Source organism: Pelobates fuscus, chromosome 2 (genome assembly GCF_036172605.1).
Source record: "Pelobates fuscus isolate aPelFus1 chromosome 2, aPelFus1.pri, whole genome shotgun sequence".
Classification (NCBI taxonomy): Eukaryota; Metazoa; Chordata; class Amphibia; order Anura; family Pelobatidae; genus Pelobates; species Pelobates fuscus.
The window spans coordinates 165,282,434-165,300,344 of NC_086318.1; the positions used below are offsets into that span (position 1 = coordinate 165,282,434).

The following is a 17,911-nucleotide window of genomic DNA, read 5'->3' on the forward strand; positions in this document are numbered from 1 at the left end:
TGTGGGAAAAACTTGAAATGATTTGAGAGAGAGGATGAGGGGACATCGGTTCGCTATACGTTTGGCTATTTAGAATAATACAGCAAATACCCCTGTGGCAAGGCATTTTTTTGTAGGCTGGACATACACTTCCCTCCCTTAGATTCATGGGCATTGATCATGTCCCTGCCCTATCCAGAGGAGGTGACAGATATACATGTTTATTACAGAGGGAAGAGTATTGGATCTACACCCTTGACACTGTCACGGTAATATACCCCAACACGCAGGAATAGTTCATAGTCAAGAGACAAGAAACAGTGTACCTTAGAATGGCCGGACTAGGACGAGAGAAAGACAGAGTCAGAACAAGCCGAGGTCAAGGGAACTGAGAGACAGCGTAACGTAGAACAAGCCGAGGACTGGTACACAGAGGACAAACAGCGGATAAGCAAGCAAGGATAAAGAGAGAGCGGAGTCAGGAACAAAGCCAAGGTCAAGCACCAAAAAACCAACTGAACGAAACAAGCACTAAAGGGAACTGGACAGAAACCACGATAGGGCAAGGAGCAAGGGGAAACAGGTGAGTATAAAAACCCTAAGGTTCACTTTGATTGGCTCCTGTCATATCCACGCCCCCAAAACGTGAGTGAATGGGGAATGTGGCCTGACAGGGGCCAATGGGAGACTGATTCTAATTTAGTCTCCCACTGTCCCTTTAAGAGCGCGCCCGAGACGCGCGGCGCGCTCTTAGTGTCGGGCGGGACATGTGACCGCTTCTCGCGGTCACTGCCCGCCAGACTGATCCCATCGTTGGCTGAGCCGCGCGCGGCTCGTGCAGGAGCAGGACCGCGCGCGGCGAGAAGGGAGGACCCCGGCCGGCCCCTGGAGAGGGTAAGTACCGCTACAGTACCCCCCCCTGAAGACACGCCCACCGGGCGGGGAGGAGCAGGCCTGGCAGGAAAACGAGCGTGGAAAGAACGCACAAGGCGAGGAGCGTGAACAGCGTCAGCGGAAATCCAACTGCGTTCCTCAGGCCCATAGCCCTTCCAATGTACCAGATATTGGAGGCGACCCCGAAGCAAGCGAGAGTCAATTACAGCCGCCACTTCAAACTCCTCATGGCCCTCCACCGAAACCGGAGGAGGAGGGGAAACATGCCGAGTAAAACGGTTGCACAGGAGGGGTTTTAACAAGGAGGTATGAAACACGTTAGGAATGCGTAGATTTTTTGGAAGATCCAATGCATACGAGACAGGATTAACCACATGCAAGATACGAAAAGGACCAATAAACCAACTGAACGAAACAAGCACTAAAGGGAACTGGACAGAAACCACGATAGGGCAAGGAGCAAGGGGAAACAAGTGAGTATAAAAACCCTAAGGTTCACTTTGATTGGCTCCTGTCATATCCACGCCCCCAAAACGTGAGTGAATGGGGAATGTGGCCTGACAGGGGCCAATGGGAGACTGATTCTAATTTAGTCTCCCACTGTCCCTTTAAGAGCGCGCCCGAGACGCGCGGCGCGCTCTTAGTGTCGGGCGGGACATGTGACCGCTTCTCGCGGTCACTGCCCGCCAGACTGATCCCATCGTTGGCTGAGCCGCGCGCGGCTCGTGCAGGAGCAGGACCGCGCGCGGCGAGAAGGGAGGACCCCGGCCGGCCCCTGGAGAGGGTAAGTACCGCTACAGACACTATGTCCCCACATGGACTCAATGAAAAAAATCCATTATATTGCTTTCTACCTAAAAGATAAATATTTTTATCATTACTATAATATATAGTTACGTACAATACATCAGTGGTAAAAATGTCTTTAACATATTTTGTATATATCCGTGATATTTTCTAGGAGTTTGTATATCTAGTTCATTATAGATTATGATTTAGTTATTTTCGGCTTTATGTTGAGTAATCTTAGCTGATTTCTAATTAGATTATAACAACTTTAACCATGTATGGTTCCATTAATTATGAATTGAAAATGGTGAACTCTGTGTATTAATGAATTGACTATGTAATTATCAAGACAGGATTAAGTATTATCTACTTGCAGCAGCTAAAAGTAGTCACATTTCAGATTAATGAGGGCTACAATTAAGCTAGCCACTGATATTATAACTTAAAGACAATAAGCCATTACATTGAGTCTAATGTGCATCAACGGCCTGGCGTGGGAGTCCTTAGTGATGGGAGTGATACTCCCTGGTTATTTGGGATTATTTAGCTATGTGGCACTTTAATTACTAGCCAAAGATTTTATATAACTCCCTTTACTCCTGAGTAATTTAGCATACATGCTGGTGCCATGGTATTATCCCTATAACAATTTGTATACTATGTATATAGGATGTATTTATGTTATTATGTACTATTATGTGTTGTTTGTATTTTTTATTATTTTCCATCTATCGACATACCAATTATCCCGATTACGTTATTTACAAACAGACACGTCAATTATCACCTCACTCCACCTTGTTTTCACCTTCCAATGAACATCTGATCACTGCATATTTAAAAGGCGTTTTTTTTTCACTGTTTAATTGTCTTGATAAAAGTCCAGATGGGACTGAAACGTTGACACTTTTTACTTGAAATTTTTGCTGCAATAAAGAAGCACTATTTTTGAACCATATCAAGTCCTGTGAGCACTTTCATACAAGGTATTCTATATAATGGCCAGGATTAGCACCAAGGCATTACAAGACCGGGAGCAGTGAGTGCAGGACACGAGGAGTATATATATATAAAAAAAAAAACTTAAAGAAAAACAAGGAAAAAAATACCGCTGGTTAAAATGAACTAAAGAGCATATATAAAAGCTTGTTCCTATATTGGAAACATGAGTGGAGTCACTTAGCCAAAAGAGTAGTCGGGTGAGGTATTTCTCATATTTTATGCTTCGGCAACTTGGTGGCAGTCAGTTTCCCCTCTTGGGCACTTCACCCAATGCCTTGGCTGGGCACAGCTCGGGGGTTGCTGTTGGATCCACCAGGTGCTGCGTATGGGTGCCTCTTTCCAGGGCGTGGAAGCAATTGCCTGTCAGGCCTCTGTGGTGGCCCGGGCCCGACCTGCTGCTGCTGTGGCCCCTTCACCGTCAGGTGGTCAGTGCGAGACGGGGGTCGGCTCCGGGGGGCTCTCACCGGCATGCTTCCCGATCTGCCTTCTCTGCCGGGTGTGTGTGCGGCCTCCCGAGGGTGCCGATGGCCTTTTTTGCTGCTTCGCTCTCTTGGGTGCCCTCGTTAGCGTCGGTGGGGTTGAGGGAGCATGTGGGTGCTTCTGCATACTAGGTCAGTACCTGTGGGCTTGATCTGCTCGGAGCCTCAGCCACTCCCAGAAGGCTTCGCATATTTTGTCGAATGCTGTCATGAAGTCCTGAGCAGTATTCGCCGGCTTCTCGGTGCCGTGTTCCAGCGCCATTTTGAGAGCCCGTGGATTTTGGCGGGATGTATGCAGGGCAGACCCCGATGTGGATCAGTGGCTGGGGTTGCCGGGATAACCCTCACCGGTGGGGGGTAAGCAGGCCAGTCCGCCGTGGGTCCGAACGGATCGTGGGCTGGGGGATCGGCAGTCTCTCCCAGACCCGCGCAGCCAGGCCGCCACTAGGCCACCGTGTGGTCTCTGTGGGTCGTCCTGCGGGAGTTACCTTGCGGACCGTCAGATAGGTGAGCTGGGAGTTTGATGACTTTAGATAAACCCAGGTGTGGGTATGAGAGGCGTTAAAGTCGGTATATTTGCTCTGTTTTATCAAGATTGCTCCCGGAGCTCTGGTAGTGTGCGACTGTTCGCCATGTTGGGCAAGCCCCGCCCCCGACTTTCCATACTTTTAGGTCTTGCTTTAATTCCTTTGTTACTCTAATGTGTGCAAATGGGGACTTAATGTTAGCCATTGCCATACCCAACTTCCTAGAGAAAGCTCGCACCATTGTGATAACCCTTGATGCGAATTTCAACAGACCTAATAACGATTGTAGCACCTTTAGGGTCACCTTCTCACAGCCCATTACCTGCTGGATCGGCGTCTTCATTTGCAGTATCTTATCCTCTGGCAACCTAAATTCCATTTTTTTTTTTTAAATTTTTTTATTCTTTATTTTTGTTGTGCTCAGATCAACATTACAGGTTTGTCTAGCCACAACAGCATCCACAAGCTTAATTACAACAAATATTGGTGGTAGTATGGCATTTTTTTTACATAAGAAAAATCAGTCGTGCATTAAGTAGCATATAGGTAAATAATAACATGTCTGCAAGAGTGCCCAGTACAGGCAGCGTGTCATATAGTGATAAGAGACCGTTCGAGGCATCCCAAGTTGTACAAGAAACTATGAATAAAACTGCGAGCTGTGTGCTTGCCATATACTCTATGCTAGACCTGGATGTCATGAGTTAAGAGTTAAGCTAGTATGGTGTGACAAGTAGTAGATTATTTTAAAAGAGTAAATTAGCCTAAGCATATGTAGCAGACTAGGCAGAGAAAGCAGGTTAGGTAGGAAAGCATATAGAGTGCCATTGGTTACTGGACAAGAAACAGATTGAGACATAGATTAGTATGGTTCAACTCTGTGGGAGACACCCCTGTGGGGGACATGGGGAAAGCCAATACTCTGTGTTGGCCACTGGGTAGCAGTTATAGGAGTTGGAGTCAGAGTCCGACCCAGAGTGTTGTGCTGGCAGGGTATTGTCCAGTAAGATCATTAGGACTGTGAAGTTCCTGCTGTCTGTCGACAGGGTCCTTTAGCCGCTGCCTGCGGAGGGTAGTGTGTTGGCCCCCAGGTATGGTAGTTTAAGGCAGTGGGAAGAGGTGTTGCTGTGTTGGTGTTCCAATGGGTGTTCCAATGGGCCATTGATTTCTCCATGCCATCTCACCCTCTCTAGCCTTGGTCGGGCAGGATCCTGTGCCTCTCTTGGAAGGATCCACCGTCGTGTCGCTGTGAGGCATAAATCTCGGGCGGCAGTGTATGCGTTCTGCAGGCTGGTACTCGGAGCCTCTTGATCCTCCGCCTGGGAGTGGGGAACCAAGCCAGAGCTCTGCCTGGCGTTTGCACCTTGGGAGCGTGTGTAGTCGGTCACCGACTCCGTGCCTCCACTCTCCTCCAGAACCGCTGGCAGATTTAGTTGAATGCCATCAGGAACTTAAGTTTCCCAGTCCTGGGCAGTGGCCCATTCAACATACTGAGTAGCGGGGTTGTCGGCAGCCATATTGGACCGTGTGGGTGCTTCTTTCACCAGGTGAGTTTATGCTTGTCTCAGTGTGGACCAGGATAACCCCCACCAGTCTGGGGGGGAGGGGGGGGGGAACTGGTGCCCTTACCAAGAGGCTTTGTTGATTGCCTCGGCGGGAGAGCGGCCGTCTCTCCCACGCTGGCCAGGCTTGTAGGCCCCAGAAGTTGCGTGGTTGACAAGAAGTTAGTATTTGGCATGAGTGGGTAGTTTATGCTGTCCCCTGGTACCCTGCTGGCCTTGGGTCAGTGGGTGCTTGTTTCGACCAGTAATTGGTAAAAAAAAAAAAAAAAAAAAAAAGTCTCCGGGAGCAGGAGCTGCGATACCATGAGACTGCTCTGTTCCGAGGTCAGGGCCCGCCCCCTAAATTCCATTTTTGATGAATCAATAATTATACCAAGGAATTGCAAACAAAAAGTTGTTAAAACCGTTTTAGCCTCTGCTAACGGAATACCTAACCTGCAAGTCACTTTTTGGAACGTTTCTACGTTTTTACAAATTGTCACTATCCTCAAAGCCCACAAATAAAAAAATAATCCAAATAATGCATTATTTGACTCCGCCCTGATTCATACAGAACAATCCATTCAATAAAAATCGCAAATTACTCAAAATAAGAACATGCTAGAGCACAACCCATAGGCAAGCACTTATCAAAAAAATACTTTCATTCGAACTGAAAACCTAGCGTATTGAAAGATTCAGGATGAATCGGTAAGAGTCGAAAGGCAGCTTCTATATCTCCTTTTGCCATCAATGCACCCCTTCCACATTTTCTTACTAAGTTTAAAGCGTTATCAAAAGTTGATTAGGACACTGAACTTTTTTCTTTAAAAATCATGTAATTTAAAGATCCTCCCTTAGGGTATGATAGATCTATTAGCCTATATGGCTCTGGCTCTTTCTTTGGCATTAAACCCAGAGGAGATAACCGAAAACTCCTAAATGGTGGAACATTGAAAGGGCCTTTGACCTACCTAATTCTAACTCTTTACAAATCTTTTCCAAAGCTAAACTTGTAATTCTAAAACAGATTTAAAATTTTCAACCAAACAATTCAACAGAACTATATACAGGTAACCGGAAACCATTTTCAAAGCCTTCTTTAATTAACTCTGCCTTCTGCCGATCTGGATAAGTTTCGAAATAAGGTAGTAATCTTTCCAGTTTTCCTGAGCTTTTTGACAATGTACTACTTTGCTAACCTCATTTATAGCAATGAAAATTAGGGTGTGTACCTGAACAGGTAGCGCATTCGTGACGGAATCTGCAATTATTTAGCCACTTACATGGAGATTCATAATAAGCCCAGCAAAAACCTTTTTTCTGTGTAGCACTGTAGTACTGACCTGTTTATTAACATAAGTTGGCTGTCTGAGGCAACATCATGCTCACCCAAAGTCCGACATCTTTCATACCCCATTTAAGGTTGCTATGAACCGCTAATTTCTGTTGGAATTGTTTTTATAAATTCTTTATTTTTTTTTCTGTGCATAGCATAACAATACGCTTGTGAAAGCCACGACAGCTGTAAAAAGCCAGACAGTAAACAGTGTTAAACATCATTGTGGCATAGAGTTGACTGCACAATTTTATAATAAAATAATAATAACATGCTTCGACATTTTGTGAAGAGAACTTGCTGACATGTGACATGAAATGCTTCTCCCTATTGCTCATTACCGTTAGTGTTGCAAGCGATGCTTCAAAGGACAGGTGTGTACAAAAAGGCTAGGCTAGACATGTCTACAACAGCAAAATTAATGTTTAAAGTTATGTTTGTTAGGCAGTGTTTTTCAAGAGATTAAACATACGTACAGCTTTAGTCTGGTTAGCCTTGCATTATATAAATGAACTACGTTTGCCTAACAGTGTTGCGCTTTTTTTAAAGAAAAAAAAAAAAAAGGAAAGATTTTAAGGCAGTTTGCATAGACGCTTCTTTTGCCGCCCTCGTTAGTGGGCGCTTAATGAAGGCTCATAGTAAAGGTAACTAGCGAGGTGACAACATATATAACATAAATGGCTTAATATACCACTGGAGTTACATTTTAACAGGAAATATACCATTGCAAGTAAGGGTTAATATGGGCATAGGAACGGTATAAACATGCGACATGTAATCATTATCAGAGTCTGGGTATTTAACCGTAATGGTGGTTGGTAACTTTCCAGGCTAAGTATACCCTTATACGGCAGTATGATGGGTGCTTCAGCCTATGCCCAAACTCGGTAAGTCCCGGTTGCTGTCATTGGGTTTCCCTCCTGTGTTGCCCCTGGGCATGGTGTCTCTGCGTCGGGCGGCAGCTCCGGTAGAGCTCTGTGGGGTGTTCTGCCACACAGCCCCAGGTTTTGTAGCTTTGTCTGAAGGCCGATCAATCCTGTGATACTGGATGCCTTGGTTTTGGCCGCGTGAAGTGCTCATATGTGTCGCTCGGTTTGTGGTTCCCTTGTAGTCGGTCAGTGAGTGGGAGCGTGCGCTGGAGGAACATGGCGCCTTTTCCCGCCTTGAAGATCTCAGGTACCTGCTCCGTCGGACGGCCTCTCTGGATGTCAGGGGTACTCGCCTGTAGTAGCGGCGGCGCTTCGTTGGTCGGATCCAGGAGGCTACCGTTAGTTCTGCCCGGCGGTAGGTTACTCCGCGGCTAAGCAGCACTTCTTTGAAGATAGTGCAGAGCCGATCAAGGAACCCCAGGTGTGTCATGGGTGGTTGGTTGAGTGTGCTTCGCTCCTTAGCCCTCCGTTTGGTAGCCATTTTCGGTGCGCCTTTGTGGCCTGGTGCCCTCGTTTGCCGTCTAGTCAGCATATCTGCTTTCCGTTGCGGTCGATTTGTCCAGTGGGGACCGGGATGACCCCCGCCGGTCCAGGGGGTGGGGGGGGTTATGCCGTGGTGCAGTTGCTTACGGGGCTCTGTGCCGAGGACAGCGGCCGCCTCTCCCCGGCTTTCTCCCCAGTAGGCCGCATTTGGTTGTCCGCTCTCCTGGCTCTGACAGGACCCGGAGTGGCATCAATTGGTTCAGGGGGGCACCCCCGACGTGGGTGGTGCACCCTCAAGGATTTTTTGCCCATATAGCCCCCGCTTTTGTCCTGGGTTTTGCTGGTCAGACAGGAGCTCGTGCCAGACATGTCTGCACAGCTTGGCGGTCAGGCTCTGCCCCCCCCAGTTGAAATTGTTAGTCATAATAAAACCATGAAAAAAAAAAAATCTTCTGCATGTTGAAAAAGACCACAGCACAATTCCACATATTTTTCACCCAACATGCTAGAATAAACGCAAAAAGCTTGCAGCCAATTATTGAATGACCTAGGTAAAACATTTCTTTCATCGTCCCCTTTTTCCTTATCCGGTTTAATAAGTTATTTTGCTGTGGGCAACAATGACAAGATATTTATATAATCCCCTTCCTATACAATCTTTTATTGTTTTGCTCAAATGAAAACTCAAAGGTAAGCTTTCACAGCCCAACGCTTCTTTCATGCATGTCTCTTTAACTCTAACTTCTTCCCTCAGAGAATGTGTCACTTTCGGATTAACTGCGACCACTTCTGTACCCTGCTCCCACACTCTTGCTAATTTAGGAGTCTGCAATAATTTAGTACGTGTTTCAAGTGAAGCCACCACTTCACCTAAAACAGTATTATTCACAGTTGTTTGTAACTCACCCTGCTCATGACTGTGACCCACGATATCCTGAGCAGCTTCACCTTCTTCCAACAGCCTAGGATCTGTCCTCAGCCTCTTTATACTTCTTCTTTTGTTCGCCTTTTCTGCTTTGTTTCCACATCCTCTTCTTGCTCAACGGTGAGAAAGTTTCCCTGGACCTTCTTGTTCTCGCCTCATGAATCCTGCAGGAGTAACTCTCACCAGATTTTTTCGTTTGAACTGGCGCTTTGTCAGAGGATAATATCCTGCTCCCTCCTCCATTACTAACTCATCCTGTAAATCAGCCCCCTCTTCTTCCACTTCAATCAGACCAGAAGTACCAGGGGCGGACTCCAAATATGCTTGCAGCCATTCAGTATCACAACAGCCAATGGCCTTCTGTTTAAGCTGTTCTAACAAAGCCTCAAATGTGCCAGACATCTCCACAGGTAAAAAGCAGCAGCTCAAATATTTAAAACAGTCAACCTTCAGATTTGTCTGGCACAAGCGGAGGTAAATAATTTTGGTGCCTTTAAATTTATACTCCCGAATTTCCCTCCACTGTGAACCTCACGCTGCGAACTACCAATCAGGGCTCTTGCCCTGGCCGCGAGCTTCCCGCTTTGGTAGCGCAAGCTGCCCTGCACCTTAACCCTAGCGTGCGCTGCCCTTACCGCGAACTATACTTACAAACGAACTCCGCTCCATCAAACCTCATGAGACTGCTCCTTATTCAGTCCGCGTGCCCAACATTCCGTTCACATATGTAGTGTTTCATGTCAGTAACATTCCTGTGACTGTAGTGCAGTGGCGTACTAAAAGGGGGGGGGGGGGGGGGGGAGGAAAGAGTCCGCCCCGGGTGCCACTCACTAGGGGGTGCCCGGGGCAGACTGTGTTGGGTCCTGGGTCACTAACTGTACCCGACACCAAGAGGGGGCCCGGCGACTTGCTCGATACGCGGCCGGGTAAGATGCCCCTCCTGCGCTCATCGCAGACACTGGTCTGCAGCTCCGTGAGATCTGATCAGAGCGTTGCCATGGGTTACCGAGATTCATGGTCTACAGAACGGATATTAAGGCCACCGGACAACCAAGGAGCCCACACTGGACCACCAGTGAATAAAAAGGTATTTAGATCATTGTGCAAGACAGGTGCTTAGAACAAGTAAATGTTACAGACTTTCAAAGAATGTATTTCCTTCTTGCCTTGTAAACAAGGAATATTGCAACTCACAAATTCGCACACTATTGGGGTTTAACCCCTTAAGGACACGACGTGTCTGACATGTCATGATTCCCTTTTATTCCAGAAGTTCGGTCCTTAAGGGGTTAAATCGCCTGGGCTTCATGGCGGCTGGACGTGCATCGTGGGAGCTCCGAGCTCAATTTGCTAATCGAGACCAAATAAAAGCACTCCAGCCAGCCAGAATACACAGAACACCGAGGAGACTGAATCGACTTACCCCAGAAGCCAGACGAGGTGCCCCGGGTCTGCCGCCCGTGGGTGCACGGAGCGTCCGACGGGAGTGAGGCCTAGTAGTATTGCCAGACGGGTGAGGCGGCCGATCCCCCGCTCTGCGCGACCTAGTACCCTCCCAAACGCACAACACAGCCCTGCTCCCCCCCCACCCGGACCGGTGGGGGAGATCCCGGTCCGCACCAGCTTGTACCAAAACCGGTGGGGGTTAACCCGGTCCCCACTGAACGGACCTGCCCCTATTCCAAGCGCCAAACGCCCGACCGGCGAACAACGAACCCCACAAGATGGCGGATGACAATGCCACTAAGGTGCAGGGCCGACAATGGAACCAAGGCAAACAACCAAACCGCATTGAGAAACAGCCTGACGACAACTATCGGTGCCCCATAGAGCGATTCCTGCAGAGGCTCGATGAGCACCTCCAGCACTTCTGGGAAGCTCTGGACAACCACAGAGCCAGATCACCACCTCAAACACCGGTGGACGTACAGGAGGGTGAGAGTCGGGGGATGAAGGGTGCCCCCTCGGGCCTAGCCAACACCCGCATACAGACACCTCCTACAGGCCTACCCGGGCTGAGGGCCATCAGGGGTGTAACCCCAAGACATCGGCCACACCGACGGAGGGCGCCCCGCCGCAGGCGGCGGTACACCACCAGAGCCCCCCGCCACCCCCGTTCCAGGGGGGGCCCGGCCCATCAAGGTTCCCGGGTCCCCAATGTGCCGCCACCTCCGACTGTTACCAGGCAGAAGAAACCACGGAGCCCAGAGAGAGCAGGACGCCACTCTGTACCATATACAGTAGGCGCAGCAGAACACCCTCTGGAGGACCCAACAGCTACTCCCAGGTGGTACCCAGACGGGGGGTAGGGTGAAGAGTCTCAGCTAAAGAAACAGCCTGCATACCCGCCGCCGACCCCTGCTACCCCAAGGGACTACCAGAAACCAACTGATACCCAAGCCCCAGAGGAGGCAACCAAAGACCCAATGGGACTATCATGTACTTTCGGAACGCAAACGCATAGGAACCTACAGATCATCTTCTAACCTAGCCTGTTTCACGCTACGAATTTTATGATGCTCTATAATATAAGGTGTGCCACTAAACATATAGTTGCTTTGTGATGAGGGTAAATGTAAGCTTTTGGTAAACTCACACAGCCATATATGTCTAGCCTTGAGCACAGCCACCACTGTATGCACGTTCAGCATAGATATCTCCTTACAAATTGTTTACTTTTATAAGCATAAGTGTGACCATAGCCCATGTGTTGTGCCTACACCTACTACCCGCTTTATCCCTTTACCCCTTATCTAAAGCTACTGTTCCGTCTTGTTAACTGTGTTACAAAACGAACCTTGTTAGAATGTGACCCCAGTGGTAACCAACTCATAGCCTAATTAACTCTTAACACAGCAAAATAATCACTTGTCTAAAAAAGTTAAGCGGAACCACTCTGCTATGTTATGCAAATGCCTAAACAAAGTAAAGCTACTCTGCTTCTAACCTTATATATAAAATTGTGCTTGATCTAACTTGTACCTCTATGTTCAAATGTTAGTAGTATGCTAGAGGATTGCCTTTGGGGTACCTCATATGCAAATGCTATATGCTTACGCACTACAAAAATAAAGAATAAAAAAAAAAAAAAAAAAAAAAAAAAAATCACCGAACACAGCATTGTAGTGAATGGAAATCCCTGGCAAACCATCTCTAGTGGCAGTTGCTCAGACAGCCACAAGAGGGACACCCAGGGTTTTATCCTTCAAAAGATTGCAGTAATGATGATCAGGGTCTTGTATGTACTGCATGTGCTACATAGGTATTGACCGAGTCAATGCATCTCAAAGAGGAAATGCGGATTGGAGCAAGGATTTATCACACACATGCACTTGTCTCCCAATGCTTCCTTATGGGGTAGCATTGGATTGGCTGAGTTCATCAGGATTGTTGATCTCAGTGGGGAGGCAGGCATGCCAGGGGACTGGAGTAAACGCAAGTATATAAAAAAAATAAAATAAAAAGAGTTTTGTTAGTTCTGGTGGAGCTCATTAATATAAATCTTGAGTCTAACACAATAGCATTAGGAATATGTTTGTATTCCTAAACCTATAGGGTTCCTTTAAGGGACTAAACCCTTAATGTCTTTTTAAAAGTATGTAAGTGTACATACTAAAAAAAAAAATATATATAAAAATAAATAAAAGCGTTTCTTGAATACAGCAGGGGACTGAAATGGAAAACTATTCGAGGCTACATACCCAGAAAACCAGAACTTTTAAATGCAGAGTTCATACAACCGAGTTTAAAAACTAAAGGTACACAGGATGGCTAGAATATGAATCCAATCCACGAGATCCTGATTGCACAGTTTCCCTTAAACAGATGACATGAGTTAAAACGGTTATATCACAACTTTTAGAATAAACCCAATTAAACAATATGAAAACAAAACAAAAAAAATTATATATATAAAAATGACAGCAATTTGTTTGTATACAACAACATTTAATGTTTGTGCAAAGCAGGACAATTTAACAAACTATGAAGAAGGGATTCAAAATACGGAATGAATTGTGTGCTATACTTCTTCCATCAAACAGGCCGCTGTTGGATATAAATTTGCTTTAATTGAATGCGACCTTGTAGTACATACTGAAGACCTTCCTCACGGTTGTCACGTATGTATCATCGGGTTGGGGTTTCCGCTTACTCCCAGGCTGCAGGAAGGCCTTGATAGTTGGGATTTCACTTATTCGCTCTTTAAAGGCCTAGTTGATCAGATGAGTATTTAGAAGGGATGAAAAAGACTAGATCAGTAATATAACGTACTTTACGCTCTGCAGTGTCAGTAAATGGACATTTTTCAATTAAAATATTAGTCTTAAGTGTAAATGGAAAGCATGAAAAGACCACATGGATAACAACATTTATTTTAATATTTGCTTGTTCAATTTGTTTAGCATGATGATATATAGAAGACTACCACTGCACACAATGCAACATCCAACATGACATCACATGTAAATTAATTATTTATAATAAACAATATTCTGCAGATGTATATAGGCTGGGGTAAAACCCCCATTATAAATATATGTACATAAATGTATGTGCAAGGAATGCCATTTACAAACTTAATATATCTCTATATCAATGTATCCAAGACCCATAGTGTGCACTTTAAAGAGTCCACATGCAGATATCTACTGCTGTGCTCAGTGAAGTGAATTGCTTGAGTGCCAGCTCACGATCAAGGTCTCCCACCGGATGTACCACAGTTAGCCCGCCTCCTGTGCTCCAACTACTCCATATGGAGGATTCTCCACTATTATTCTGCCCAACACATTTCATGAGGATGACTTCACTTCAGGAAGCTGCGAGCACACACTTCAGACACTTGAGCTAATTCACAGTGGCCAATACCTGCATGTGATCTCTATCAATTACTCTAGATGGGATGCTCAGTTCTGTAAGTTTAAACTTTTTGCATGTGATACTAAAAGTTTTATTACAGTGTGCACTATGGGTCTGTTTTTTTTTTTTCACACCCAGTGGCTACTTGTGTGAAGCAATATTTGGAACCAGCATTATTGGACTTTAAAATAGACTTTCCTGGCTAATCATGGCAGCATCACTTATGGGTAGTTTCGTCCCCCAGCAAAAAAATAAAAAATTAAACAATTAGGAAAAACCTTTAGGCAAAAAAGGCCCCTCCTCCTTCCAGTTTGAGTTGGCTCTCACACCTCCCTCCAGCAGCTTGTGCGCTTCATTCTGACGGAGGGTTCACAGTAGCGTCAGTGAGTTTTGTCTGAGCATGTGCTCGGCTTGATCCCACTTAAAAGGAGGGTGAGAATTAGTTTTTTTCTTGCGGTCTATTCTTCTGCTTGGCTCCTTCAGAGAATCTGCTTAAGTGTGCTGCCAAGTGTCTCTTCCAAGTGTTCAGAAGTAATTATTAACATAGTTCTCTATTTTATTTCTGTTGTAAGAATGATTATACTTCCTTTTTGATTTCCATTCAGCATCTAGAAGAACTAGGTGAGTCAATAAATGTTTGGGGTGTCTAAAAAGAGCCAATTGGGCACATACTATATCAGAAATGGCCTTTTACAGCCCCAGCAAAACATGATCTGTCGCCCAGAAAACATATGGAAAAGTCAAATCGGTGTATAAACTGCAATCAAATTGAACCAGAATAAAAAAAATAAATACAAAATAAATAAATAAAAAATGGCTGAAGCAATTGACCCAAGTAAAAGGAGCTCCACCCAGGAGGACCTCAAGAAATTGATATCTCAGGCTATAGTCGAAAGGTTTTAAATACACTACAGAAGAGTTAATCCCAACAAAACACACCAGAATTGTACCAGCATCTTCGGATTCAAACGGAAATTATGATATTCTGGAAGAAATATCAGTAGAGGAATATGACGAAATGAATTACTCTTCCAGATCTCTAGATCCTATTTATAGTTAAATCCCCTCTCATAATATTGTAAAGCGCTACGGAATCTGTTGGCGCTATATAAATTGCAATAATAATAATAATAGATTCGAGGTCAGTGAACAAATTAATAGCAATGATAAGGGATACATTAAGGATTTCAGAAGACTACTAATGAATCTGACAGATTTTGAGGACCTCAAATCGAGCAGGCCTACATTTCCAGTTCACTCTACCAATGAAGAGGTGATTTATCAAGAATGGAACATACCAGAGAAAAAGGGAACGCTTAAAACAAAGCTGCTAGGGCATATCCCAATGCGCCAAATGACTGCAAGTCAGAACTCTGTTCAAAAAAATTATACTAGTCACAGCAGTAACGTGTATGGCAAAAATAACTACTCTGTAGTCCTGTCGATTATAAAAGAGGGATACAGGATAGAATTTGTAACATTTACAGCAGAGAATTTCTTCAAACTATCCTGAATAGTAAAAGGAGAGGGTTGTTGTAGAATTATTAAATTACCTATTATTGATTTTCCTAACAGTATTTAGAATATTAGAAGGAAATGCTTTTCTAGAAGGTTATGAGCAGCACCGGAACAGTCAAGTTCCTGTAGTATGAAACATTGTATGCCATAGTTAGATCATGAGAACTGTACTAATAAAATGTCTATTCACGAAAGCTTGAGAAACTAACCTTGAAGCTAAATGGTGCCAAGTACTCAAAATGGCTGGCTGCCAGATTCCCCCTCCCATTGAGCGAGCCTCGTGCTAAACAACAATGGCGCTTGTATCTTATGTCCACTCCCGTGTCAAAGATGACGACATCCCATGATGGGAGGATGCCCAACTAGCCACTTAACACCTAGACCAATTAATAATATTGATGGGAGGGTATTGACTTAACCACTTAACACCTAATCCAATTAATAATGTTTATTTGTTGTTATCTTGATATTCTATGATGATGTAATATTGCTTTTATAAGGGTCTGCGAGCCCGCTTTTTAACCAGATGCCATTAAATTCTCTCGAAGTTCTTTTAACCTGAACTCCATGTGTCAGTGTGAATTTACTTCTGCGTATACGCAATTTAATCATCTCTAATTTGGACAGGAACAGATAGTCATTCAAACTTATTTGTTTGCTTAAAAGAATCTATATCAGGGTCATGAGAGATTGGCCACTATTCTACTGTGCTCCTGGCGCCACAACCTCTAGGCAAATGGACTTATTAGATCTAAAAATAAAATAAAAAAAATCTGAACTCCATGTTGAAAATATCGAGCATTTAATATTTAATCAATCTCCAGCATACTTCCAAATGGAAGAAAGAAGATTGGACGAAGTACATAAATCTCAAGGATGCATATTATCAGATTTCAGTTCACAAAAAGTCACATCAAGTTCCTGCGATTCTGGATCTTAGGGAAACACTATCAATTCAGATGTCTCCTCTTTAGGTTGAGTCTGGCTCAAGGACCTTTTCAAAGATACGCATTACTCTGGTTGCTTTTCTTCGGAAACATTCCACCACCTAGACAATTTCCTGATAATAGTTTTGTCTTGTCATACATTATTGCTACATAGCCACACGGCCTTCAATTGTCTTCAAGATCACGGGTGGAAGATAAATATGGAGAAGAGTTTGTTACTTCCGTCTCAAAAGAGGAGACAGTGATAGACACTATTGGGGAAAACTGTGACATTATCTCCAGAGAGAATGAAGAGAATTCAAGTAGAAAATTTTGAATCTTCACAACAAGACATTCCTAACCGCAAAGGACTTTTTAAAGAGTCTTTTGGGCTCACTCACATCCACCATAGGACTAGTAAGATGAGCCCAGTTGAAAACATGTCCAATTCAGATGAAGTTCTTGAAGGCAATTCATCAATAAAAGGTACCCAACAGGGAACAGAGAATACTACTCCTTACATTCATAAGGGAACATTGGACGTGGTGGGTCAAAAAGATGCACCTCTCTTCAGGCTTCCCTATTAGAGGAACCAAGATGGTGCACCATTACCACAGATGTGAACCTACATGGATGGGGGCCCATTATGGCATGGGATCAGTGGATATTGTCACACAAGAAGAGGAAGTTTTTTCCAATCTCAGAGAATTGAGAGCAATATCAAGGCTCTACAGGTATTTATACCCTATCTTACAAACTCGTAAGTACTGATCCAAACAGACAGAGCAGTGGCATCTTATGTGAACCACCAAGGTGGCACTCAAACCAAAAATCTATTAAAGAGAATTGCCTCCACGAATGGTTCTCAGATCAGTCGTCAGGTTCTGGAAGCAGTATTACTGCCAGGTCCAGAGAAATTATCTCAGCATTCACCCAGGAGAGTGGAAGTTACATCCAGAAGTATTTTGAGCAATATGTCTAAAGTGGGGCACACACCAGATCGAATTGATGGCCTCCAACAATACCCAAGTTTCCATATAACGCTCACTCCAACCAGATTCTTTCAGCAGGAAAAGATGCTCTCTCAGCCATGGGAATCTAATCTGAGGTATGCATTTCCTGCCCCACCGATAATACAAGGGAGAGGCTCCTACACCAAGGGTTGTCAGAAGCAGTTGTAGACTCTTCTGAAATCTAGGACAAAATCCATGTCGGATTGCCATCATATGATTTCATATGAAACCTTGTCATCTTGGGCTAAGGATACATCTGTTGGCTACCTTCATACTGCTCAATCACATATACTGGAATTTCTTTATGCAGGTCTGGAAAAGCGATTGAGCCTTCGTACTTTAAAAGTTCAAACGTCAGCTTTACCTGGCTTCTCATGGGCATAAGATCCTCCTATAACAAGATCTTTCTAGGATGGCATTTGCATCAGGCCTCCTACTAGGAATTATGCACCTCCTTGGAATCATCTAAAGGTTTTAGATGTGCTGATTGATTTCCCCTTTGCCCCATTACATGAACGGAGCCTAATTTTGTTAACATACAAAACGCCATTTCTGGTGGCGGTCACTTCACCTAAACGGATATTTGAAATACAGTCTCCTATGATGACAATCAAACCCAAGTGGATTACTACAGAGTAGTTTTGAGACCTAGACAAGATTTCTAATTTTCATCTTCATCAAGACGTTGTTTTAGCTGAATCCTTCCTTGT

General features: G+C 44.7%; 1 protein-coding gene across 2 annotated transcripts in view; it reads right to left on the reverse strand.

Moving 5' to 3' along the window:
- The window catches only part of LOC134586948 (glutathione S-transferase 3-like), a 153,239-nt gene that overhangs the window by 100,502 nt on the left and 34,826 nt on the right, over positions 1-17,911 (reverse strand). Inside the window, exon 7 of one of the 2 annotated variants that reach the window (XM_063442916.1) lies at positions 12,811-13,098. The exons of the other annotated variant lie outside the window; for it this stretch is intronic. Within the exon in view, the coding sequence (XP_063298986.1) occupies positions 12,955-13,098 (144 nt within the window). The 3' untranslated portion in view covers positions 12,811-12,954. Of the gene's footprint in view, positions 1-12,810; positions 13,099-17,911 lie in introns of those variants that run through there. 2 annotated transcript variants of the gene reach the window in all.